The sequence below is a fragment of the Neolamprologus multifasciatus genome, chromosome 1 (genome assembly GCF_963576455.1).
Source record: "Neolamprologus multifasciatus chromosome 1, fNeoMul1.2, whole genome shotgun sequence".
Lineage (NCBI taxonomy): Eukaryota > Metazoa > Chordata > Actinopteri > Cichliformes > Cichlidae > Neolamprologus > Neolamprologus multifasciatus.
In genome coordinates, this window is record NC_140439.1 from 23,844,094 (window position 1) to 23,855,419 (window position 11,326).

Below are 11,326 nucleotides of genomic sequence, written 5' to 3' on the forward strand. Positions count from 1 at the left end.
CTAGAACCTATCATAAACAGGAGGAGCAGACCGTTAAACATGGCCGCTAGGCAGGTAGTCCACGCCCCCCCAGTCCCCCATCTTGTTCATGCAAACACACATTTGGTTCTTTTACATCTCTGTGCACCACTAATACTTGTCCACCTTCACTCACACATTGGCTCAAGGACATAGATGCACCCTGACACATGACAACCCTCATATGGTATCTGGAGGAAGTACATTGAGTAACTTAGTGCAATTATTCAAATGTATGAAGCAAGACTGACTCCACACTCCTTAGCAAAGCAGTAGAGAAAATATTATGTTATCTAACAGAGAAAAAAAAAAGAAGCAGACAATAGACACCTCCGCTCTGAACCTTCCTCAGAGCTGGACCTGTTTTTTTTTCTCTTTTTGACAGATAAAGAAATTCATGTATTCTTGGATGACTGTACAACTGGAGCCATGCCCATGTTTGTTAGCCTATTTCAACAAATTCTTATGGAAAAAAGCAAAAAACAAACATTCTTATTGTTAAGTTATTTAAACCTGAAAAAAAAAGCTCTCAAGTAATTCAAACCACAGTAAAAATATCAAACATGACTTGGATATTTGGAGGATAGCTTTGTAGCCATTTTTGGCTTCTAGTTTGAGAGTGAAGAAGAAGGAGGTCTTTCATTAGAACAGAATAAAACAGCCCACACATACATTGCTCTGTCCCTTGTTCCTAATGAGCTTTATCGCATTGGTCCCGCTTGACTTGTCTTGCTAACTGGCACACATATATCCATATGTTCCACATGAGCAAGCAGAGGGGACAGGCTGGGTGGCAGAACTGCTTTCTCAGTTACATCTGAGAGTTTTACTGCAACAGCCAGGAGCAACAGCAAGTCAGCTTAACTCCATGTCTGCTTTCCACGCACACGTGTGTGTGTGTGAAGTCTGTAATTAGTCCTGAGAAGTGTTAATAGCGTGCGCTTGTTCCTGATGTTCAATGAATAAAAAAGTTGAATCCAGACTTGAAAAGTTGAGTTGCCTGGACGATTAGCTGTCTTCATTGGTGAAGCTATAAAGACAGGCAGCATTCAAACACAGGGACTTTTTACAGAGGTTAGGAAGGCAAGCCCCCAAAAAAGACTGACAAAAAAAAAATTAAATAAATAAATATTGCAGCACAATAGGAAAGAAGTTTTGAGAAACTCAGTGGTGTGTTTAAAAGTATTACGTGTGGTATGTAGGCTGGTGTCCAGTCAGTGAAAAAGATGAACACCAGTGTTCACCTGTACCTGTTACCATTTGTAGCAAGGACACAGAGGACATTGACAGTGGAAAATTAGTATTTTAACTGGTTTTCTACATGCATAATGATTTTTATTAAGTTGTGACGATGATGCTGTAAATAACTGTAAATGTTGACGATTCAGAAACTGCAGAAACCCAGGATTATGTTTGAGGTTATTAATTTAGCTAGTAGTATTAGCTATATGAATTCCCAACCCAATAATTTAAGCATTTAGACTTCTACCCATCCTCTTCTGCTTATCCTTGTCAGGGTTGTAGGGGGGCTGGAGCCTATCGAGGCTAACACAGGTCACTAGCCTGGCGCAGGGCTAACACAGAGAGAGGGAGACGATTCGCATTCACATTCACATCTATGAGCAATTTAGATTCGCCAACTGCATGTCTTTGGATTGTGGGAGGAAGCCGGAGTAGCCGGAGGGAATCCATGCAAACGCGGGGAGAAGAGACCTAACTCCACACAGAAAAAAACCCCAGCCAGGTGGTGGAATTGAACTCAGGACCTTCTTCTAGTGAGGCATCAGTTTCATCGTGTCACAGTGCTGCATTTAGACATAGTTAACCTAAAACTGCGGTTTGCCTTAAATGAAATTCAAACTGTGTATCAGAATGAGGAAACATGGTTATTTAAGTGATTTTACGCGTGCCGTTGTTGTTGGTGCCGCTATTTTGGCATTTACAAATATGCAGTCTGTGGCAAACCCCTGAGCAAAAAAGCCTTGTTGATGCCACAGATCAGAGCCTCTGATCTGTGGCCATCCATTCTCCTCTGATTCAGAGAATGGCCAGACTGCTTTGAGCTGATGAACAGTAACCCGAATAACCACTTATTACCAAGGTATGCAAAAGAGCATACCTAATTGGAGTCTAAGTCTAACCTTCAGGCAGCTGGGGTACACCAGCAGAGGACCACACTGGATGTCACAACTAAGAACGGGAAGGAGAATTAGGGCCATTCTGATGGCACAAGAGATCCAAGTCTCTATTGGGAAAGTCTAACTAATAAAGTTCAACTCACTGCTGAAAGCCCTTTATCTCAGAACAAACACTGAACAATGTGAAATAGCTAGCCTCTAATAAGACATGTCATATTTAACTCAAACACAAATTAAAAGTGCAAGTAACATGGAGTAAAAAAGAAAACGCATTTCTACATGTGTGGAATCACATAGCAACTGTAGTTGGATACATTTTGTGAGCATATGCAGTTTCTAACGCAGGTTTGTGCCTGTGTGGTATGCAAATTATGCAACTTGGGTTTGGGACATCAAGACAGGGAAAACATTAAAGATTTTTTTTTTTTTAAAGGTGTGTGTAAGAGTGAGCGTGGGTGTGTGGGGGGATTGAGCAACAGAATCCTGATCATTTACTGACATTTATTTTCACACACACACTACATTGCTCTAATAATAATAATAATAATAATAATAATAATAATAATGATAATAATCCAGGTTGATAGGTACAATGCCAAGACAAGGAATAAGTCTTTGGAGTGAGGTAAAAGTAAGCAAGAACTTACACGTGAGAAATCAAGGAAGGGAAACTTTATTTCCATCTCTTACATATTCAGTAGGCCTTAGCCTAATTGACCTTAAAATCAGACAGTTGTAAACAGATAAAGTTAAAAATGAAACATCAAAAAGTGAAAATGTGAACACTGAGCACACAGTTAGCCTTACGTATACCAATAAATACATTTCAAACTAAATGTGGAGAAACATTTTTTTCACAGGCTACACTAAAACCAAATGCGTGCAAAAACCATGCCATTAAACAACAGTACTCAACAATTCTTAAAATACTTAAAGGATATAAAAAGTCTTTAGTTATCAGGACAATAAAACTGTAAACAAACAAACGAAAAAAAAACTAAATTTGTGTTGTCTGTTTTTCTGAAAAGGAAAAGACCTTTAGTAGAACACTATATTCCTCTCAAACCTAAAGTTCAGAAGCAATTTAATAAATAAATAAATTCAGAACAAACGTTCTGAGCTGTGGTTTCACATTAGCATCAAAAATTGTTCCCATGTCTGACAATACTAAGCTTTGACAAGTTTTGTTACAGACTATCTACACAAATCTCTGAGGCAATGAATCTGGCGATTCGGCTGGAAGGCACCATTGTTGGAAAGGAAGTCCACGGGGTCTGGCTTTGCTCCTGAATGTCAGAAGCACAACATCGATACGAAGATTGAAACAGACCCACAGAGTTAGTGGTAGGATCGACACTCATGCGTCCTCTCATTTGGTACAATGTTGGTTTGAAGTCTAACAAACTGACATCTGTCCCACTCTTACGGTCACTGTGTGTGATTGTGTCTTTGTAGACCAGCGCCACACACACACACACACACACACACACACACACACACACACACACACACACACACACACACACACACACACACACACACACACACACACACACACACACACACACACACACACACACACACACACACACACACACACACACACACACACACACACACACACACACACACACACACACACACACACACACACACGAAGCTGCAGTGAGAGCTCAGAGCTCGTCGTGGTTCCTGGTGAGGTCTTCTCCATAGTTAGTAGCCTGACTTCCCACAAACATGTTCCAGTTCTCGAGGATCTCCTCTTTAGTCAGCATCTGATCCTGATAAGGGAGATAGAACGTGTGAAATATGATGATTAAAAAAGCTCTTATTTAAATGTAAACACAAACACTCTCCCGAAAGCAGAAAAACACTCAAGTGAAGAATTCTGGTGTGAACTGAAAATACACAAATACGAAATACACCAATAAAGAAAATCAACTCGTTTGCATGCCGTCTCTGTGCCTGCACTCTGGCGGCCCGTCCAGATCGTACACTTACTTTTCCCCTCTGTCTGCTAGGACAGGTTCCAGCTCGTACCCAGTGACTCTAATGAACCCTGTGTTGGCAAGCTCTCACATCCACAAGGGCACAAGCAATAGATATGAAATCATATCAATATAGCTCTAACAGTATACCTTGTCCTGATCAGACTCGTACACCAGATGTCTGGCCTCCGCCTGTGCATGATCATAGTCCTGTGGCATGATCCAGTGACGGATTTCATCCTGGTCCATTTTTCCATCTTTGTTCAAGTCTCGGAAGTCAGAGAACTGTTCCCTCTCAGTCTTGACCCACTCTGGTTCTGGACCACCATCCTCATGTGCAAACATGTCCGCTGAAACCCAAAGAAATGATGAAAGAACATTTGAATAAGACATTTCGACATTTTTTTAGTTTGCATTTGAAGAGAACGCACAATTTACACCTTAAATACAGTCCTGGTATAAATTCCTACAGAAATGGCATACACATAATGTACACTATTTCACATGCAAGCTTTCCAAAGCAAACACTAATGACACTGAAGCTCTGAACCCTAACATCCATCTATAGTGGAGGTGAAGTTTAAAAAAACAGATAATTTATGTTCTCACCAATGACATGCCAATCTATGCATCCTGACATTATACAGCTCTCTGTTCCTGTGTTGTGACAATGGTTGTTTCCCTTTTTTTGTAAAGTACGTTCAACATCATGAATTTTCAACAAGATGAGAGTCAACAGCTTACAAAGCACCGGAAAGAGATAATAGCAACTGCTCTACAACGAATACCACTTATGCTCAGCAGACTGAGCCATATGTCAGCAGTGACATCACAGTGCTTGAATAATTTCAAGTAGTGGTGTTAAACTTTTTCTTTCAACTTGGAGCCAGGAGAACATACCTTTCAGTATACTTAGAAACACTGCTGCCAGCACAGTTCTCTGGGTTAACCACGTTGTGGCAGACAATGGGTGACGTGTCTGTTAGTAATAAGGCTGGAAAACATTATTAGCTCCACTGGGACGACATTTAAAGTCCCCCCGAATCCCCAAATTTTGCCCTTTGCAAAGTTATCTAGTTGGCTGGACTGGAGACCTATCTGGCACGGTTAATTTAAAGGCCGCTATCAGGAGTTCTAAATTACAGTTTATACAATCCACTGTGTCCTGTTATTTCGGCAGAGTTGTCATTTCAGTGCACTGATAGAAAAATCATCAACACTAAATGATTCATAATTAAAGAACTGTGCACACATAATGCTATCAAGAGGACATGCACATATTTCGCATTTTCTAAAAAGAGCTGAAAAGTTACTGCAAACTCCTGCAACACTTTAAAATCCACTTTTTTTCCAGTGATTAGGGGTTTGAGGCAAATTGTTGAAATATTATATTATGCTCCTTATTCACATTCCTGTTCGTCTTTGTATGCTTCAAATTGTCAGTGTGTGTTTTAAAAACACTGAGTGGTATATTGTTAGGTTTTAAGTGGATGTTTGAGTGCTAATGGGTTTTATTTTTTTACCAATTGCTTTCAATTTTTGAATTAACTCACCGATATATTCGTCCTCATCCACATGCCCGTCACTGTTCCTGTCAATGTCCTCCAAGGTTTCCTGCATAGAGAATGAGTTAATAATATCATTAAAGGAAGATACAAGGGTCCGTCAACTATAGAGGAACTTTCACTTTGAGTAATAGAAGAGAAACGTGCAGCCCTGGGGTGTAAAAGTGAATTTATAAGATTCTGCTCACAGCTGGGCCGGCAGAGTGACACAACAATACAGGACTGCTGATGAGTTGCACTCAACAATGATTTACCCTTTTCAGCAAACACTTGGTTCCACTAGATCTATCTGTAACATACTGGATCTGACAGTATGTGAATTTGGCTAACTGGTTAATTAAAGGGAAGGGAGTTTAAGTATCTCAGGGTTTTGTTCATGTGGGGGTGGCACTTGCAGTGATGTGGATGCTGTAGTGGTCTGAGCATGAAAGCAAAGCTGTCAGTTTGGTTCCTACTCTTACTTATGGTCACGAACTTTGGGTAGCAAGCAAGAGAATGAAATCTTGGATACATGATGCAGAGACTATTTTCTTCCAAAGGGTGTTCGGGGTCCCCTTTACAGACAGGGCAAGCAGCTTGGCTGTTCTGGAGTTACTTAGATTAGAGCTGCTACTCCTACATCTGACTTGGATGACTCCTGGATGCCTCCTAGGTTCAGTGTTTTGGGCAGGGAGGATGCCCTGCTAAGTAGCAGAAGGGCAGATGGAGGAATTTCTAATAGTTCACTAAGAGGAAAAAAGAAAATCTTTTTCTTAAACCCACATAGCCTGTGCAGGGTCAGCAAAAAGAGATTTTTCCCCAGTGTAGATCTTTATAAACACTGAAAGGGTAAGATGTTCTCCGTTTTATAAGGATGCAAAAAGGACATGACAATTCACAGCAGTATAATCGGTATCATAATTAAAACCTATGTTCTGCTATAAAACCTTGTCTTTGCTTGGAAAATAACATAATGGGTTCAGCAATGAACTAAAGCATTTTATATGAGCTTTCTTTCACATCAAACAGTTTCAGATCACTAAAACTGACCCTTTTGTAACTCTTTTTAGGTTGAAATTCAGAAATTCTCTTAATGGTGTGTTAAAAGGAAGAAAAGACGACCTACATAAACACCACCACATACATCCGAGTTTTGCTTCCTGACTAGTTTTCCTAAATTCCTAATCAATAACTATGCTTCCTTGATTATTCACATCTCTCTGACTTAACTACGACCGGTTCTGTTCTGTTTTCTTTGGCCAAATACATGTGAATGCTCATGCAAAGTGTTACGCTTCAGAATGAAAGATTTCTCGTCTGCCAAATTTAATCTACTATTCTTAAGACTGGTATTGTTCCACGTTTGTAGTGTGCAGGAGCTCTCTGGTGCCAATAGTAGATGGCAGCAACACAAGCAGTTTGAAGGTAGAAATGTGAAGTGTGTGTGTAGGTTTCCAGTTGGCGCTTACCAACTTCATGTTCCTCCCTGATCCTGCACAGCAATCTCCTTCAGTTATTGTTCACGCTAGCCTACAGCCACATCCTTTCTAATGTTTTTCCTATGATCGCATGTACCATCAGTTACTCATTCGTTTGCATAGTTTTAGAAAGATCAGTGTTTCTGAAAAATTCATTGTAAGTATAAAGTATGAATGCAGCATATATGTATGTGTGACTATCGTGTTAGCTCTAGCCAGATTCACCACAATCAGTGAAGACACCCCTGGCTGAACCGTTCTTTGGTAACTGCAGCAACATCATAAAAATGAGAGATTAATAATTAACTCTGTCAAATGGGTAGTACAAATTTTATGAACAGAGCAGCATAGTGCATCACTGCTAACATTCGCCACCCCACATTCCACGAAGCCGAATTTATATTTAAAGATTGAGTTTTAAATGGGACGGTCGGTTTGTCCCACTGGACCTGTTCTCAAAAAAAATATAGGAACTCAATCATTTCTGGGCCAAGTTAAAATTTCATTAGGAGGTTATTCAAATGTAGCACATTTATTTAAGTAGCGAGATCAAACACATGGAACAGAAACTCAAAACCCTTGGAATTAAATCATATTTCTTATTAGGCAGACGTGCTTTTACTTTTGGGAACGTCACTTCTTTGAGGTCTGACGTGCGTACTCCTTACTTAAAGATCATATGAACACAAAGGGCTTACCAGAACCACGATATCCTTCATGTGTTCAAACTCCTCAGGGTGGAGGAAGGCTGTGAACTCTTCTCGGTCTGCTGCCAGGTCCCCGTTCAGATCAGCTGCTTTAAACCTCCTCTCATCACGAGGGAGCATCTTCTTGAAGCTGAACTGGTCCGTGGCATCTTCAAATTCTTCCGGGTTGGCTAAGAGGGTGAAAAAAAAGTTGAATAAAAAATGAATCAGGTTTAATAGCCATGTAATACTTTAATACTAAAAAAAAACAAAACAAAATACATCATGTGTCTTGAACTAGTGAGCCCATACCGAGGTAGTATCCATATGTGGCTTGTTTGTACTCATCCCAGGAAATCTTATTGTCCTTATTCAGGTCATAATCAGTCCACACCTTGGCTACATTCTCATACACATAACGCTTCTGTACGCGCTTTATCCAAGCCTTGAGTTCAGCTGTGGTGATGTAGCCATCTGCATCGCTGTCTATTCGGTCCACAATTTTTCTGTTGGGCAGGGGAAAAGACAGATATTAGTGATATATTAACTAGATCTTATAGGCATATATAGGCAACATACAGTGCAGATATCTCTGCTTTTTCTCCCCATTTAAGCTTCTTCACAGCGACCCTTCCACTGAGACCACTTCTGATGAGGCTTTCAGTGAACAATAGATGGACCAACTGAAGAGAGATTCGTCTCTCTGGTCCTGCGTCAAGTCTTCGGTTGATTTTTGTCCTTTTTCTTAAGAACACAAGTTTCAGATACTGTTCATCTGCTGTAATTAGTCCTTTATAGGCCTGCTACTTCCTTTTTATTGTTCACCGATTGTCCACTTCCTGCTTTTTAACTCTTGAATGATTCATGTTAGTGTTAAGTGATTCAACAAACAAACAGACAAAAATAAAAATAAAAACGAAAATAAAGGAATGGACTAAAAATTAGGGGGGGGAAACAAAACAGATGTCCAAAGAAAAACTTTGAAAACCAATGAAATGTAAGAAGGAAAGTATAAAAGTAAAATATAGAGTGACCGAAGACTTCAGTAATGAGATACTGATTAATGACAGGCTGGATTAATAATTAATTTCGTACAAGTAATGTGGATTCATAGAAAGGATTTCTGAGGGAGGGGCAGGCAAACCCAGGTTAGAAAGCTAAAAAACTGCAGTGCATCTGTGGTGTATTCTTAGACCTGGGCTGCCACGTTGTGATATTACAGGGGTCCTCCCTCTTTCAAGACAACAAGCAGTTTTCTGGACTAACTTGCGTCACATGGTGCCAACTTGTCACTGCAGCAGTGGCAGAAGAAAAAAAAAAAGTTTGATACTTGAAGAATCCTGCCAACAGAACCACGTGGCACACTGAGCGTGCGCTGCAGTTTTGTACAGAATACCTACATGCAGAACTTCGGCGATTAAACTTTCCTTAAACTTCACCCCCATAAATGAATTTTTAATGAGTATTTGTAATTAAGATTTCTGCAGACTATTAAGTGTACAGTGTGTGCACACAGTATGGGTGCCATAATAAAGCAGGAGTGCTTTCACAGGCACATGTTCCCATGTTTTTAAATGTTTTTAAATGTTTAGTGTTCTTAGTCTGAACAGTTACACGAAACGGGCTTCAGCGGTAGAGTGTGTGATTTAAAAAACAAACAAACAAACACAAAAGCTCCAACCTGCCCTTCGAAATCCCACCAAGCCTGTCACTAATTTCACTTTCAGATACCAAAAATCAGCTTATCTGGCAGAGTGCTGGTAGCATTTCCTTACCCGAGCCTGTCCTTGCTCTCTTCAGGGGTGAGCTGATCAAATGTTTTGGCCTCATCTTTGCCCAGAAAGGCCTCATGGTCATACTGGAAGCTCTTATTGTCTTCGTGGGCTTGCCTGCTTAGCTCTGGCTCATGATGAACTCTCTCTTTTCTCAGCGTCGGCTTGGTCTGCGCCACAGCGGCGCAGAGGAGCACAGCGCACACGAAGCTGAAGCCGGCCATCAGTCGGGGTTCAAGCTGACTTCTCTCAGAGGGCACAGCGATCTCCAAAACGGGCCTACAACACCACAACACACAATGATCAAGCGGCTGTGTAGCTCCTTTCACAGCTGGACCGCTAAACGCCGACTTTTTGTCCTGTCTTCAGCGGCGGAGCGCAACAATGTTGCAGCAATGTTCAAACACCCTCAAAACGCAACCTGCGCCCGCAAACAGGTCCTCTATGAACACCTACACTCCTCACAGTTTTAGGCAACCCTGTCCCTTATCCCAATGAAAGGGATGCAACCAAACAGGGATTTCCTGCCGCCTTACGTACAGCCATTCACAGGCTCCGTTTCATTCAGGCCCCAGCCTCAACCACTGCCAGAATATCCCCCATTGGTCCACGGGATGTCGGTAACACGAGAGGGATTCCGGCGCCACGTTGCAAGCTGACGAACGACCAGAGCAGGAGAATCAACGTGGGTCAGCGAGCAACCAGTGAGAACGGGAGTAACACACACAGTTTTAGGGAACTATTTAAGTGTTTTCTGCCAACTTGTAATACGGTGCATTTGAAATGAAAAGGCTGTGTGCACAGCTACGCTGATGTACAGGGATATAAATAAACCATTGCTGTCTAAAAAAAATCATCAGTCACAAATATGCAGCTCCCTGCTTCAGTGTAAAACGTTTAAAGTAAAACATGCTGGAACTGATTTCAGTGTTTGATGTTTGTTTGAGGGTAAAGTTCCTTGAATCTGTAAAATATGCAATACTATAGTAGTATACGAGTACTGCTTACTGGATTTAGATGGATTATTCTATATGTTAGTTGCTATAGAACTGAATGAATAACTGTTGCATCATGACACAGTTAAAGTCTTGCTAAGATAACAGCTGTGGAATATCTTTGAATGTGTCTATGTGCATGTATGTGTGTCTGAGAGTGATGGAGAAAGTGAAGGATGGGAGGGTAACTAGTGGGAATGTTATGTACTGGCCATGCACTATAGTAATAAAAAGACAACATATCCTATCAGATGTTGAAACTGGGACATTTAAAAAAAATGCTGATTTTAACATGCTTTCAGAAACATATTTCAAAAGACTTAAGCATCTGGAAGCTGAGGAGGCCAATTGCTGTAGTTTGAGCTGCTTGCTTTTGTTACATTTTGTATTTCATAATCCCCAAAACATTTTCAGTGGGTGAACGACAGGCAGGCCGGTTCAGCACCCACTGTCTTTTACTCTTGTAATCTTGTAATGTGGTTTGGCAATGCGTTGCCTGAAAAAGACAAAGCCTGGATGGCAGCATATGTTGTTCCAAAACCTGATTTATCGTTCATCACTGATAATCCCTTCACAACTGTGTGTGTCACTCGTGCCATGTGCACTAATGTATCTCCTTAATGCCCTTTATTTTTAAACTGCTTTCTGGAAACGAGAAACGAGTTGGATGGTTAGCTGAGAGGATGTAGCCTCTATTATTGCTTTTG

General features: G+C 40.8%; 1 protein-coding gene across 1 annotated transcript; it reads right to left on the reverse strand.

Annotated features, from left to right (window-relative positions):
* Window positions 1-2,813: 2,813 nt before the first annotated feature.
* On the reverse strand, window positions 2,814-10,385 carry rcn1 (reticulocalbin 1, EF-hand calcium binding domain). Its single transcript, XM_085167345.1, has 6 exons — window positions 9,628-10,385; window positions 8,165-8,358; window positions 7,865-8,043; window positions 5,698-5,758; window positions 4,295-4,494; window positions 2,814-3,937 (listed from the first exon to the last, which is right to left on the reverse strand). Exons 1-6 carry the CDS (start codon window positions 9,846-9,848, stop codon window positions 3,830-3,832), a joined length of 963 nt encoding a protein of 320 aa, XP_085023471.1. The 5' UTR covers window positions 9,849-10,385; the 3' UTR covers window positions 2,814-3,829.
* Between the last annotated feature and the right edge of the window lie 941 nt (window positions 10,386-11,326).

Excerpts from the sequence above, each read along its gene's own strand:
- rcn1 (XM_085167345.1), bottom strand. The coding sequence starts at position 9,848 with ATGGCCGGCTTCAGCTTCGTGTGCGCTGTGCTCCTCTGCGCCGCTGTG. Across the intron at positions 8,359-9,627 it reads GAGAGCAAGGACAGGCTCGG|AAAAATTGTGGACCGAATAG; the intron begins GTAAGGAAATGC and ends CCTGCCCAACAG. Across the intron at positions 3,938-4,294 it reads ACGAGTCTGATCAGGACAAG|GATCAGATGCTGACTAAAGA; the intron begins GTATACTGTTAG and ends CTCCCTTATCAG.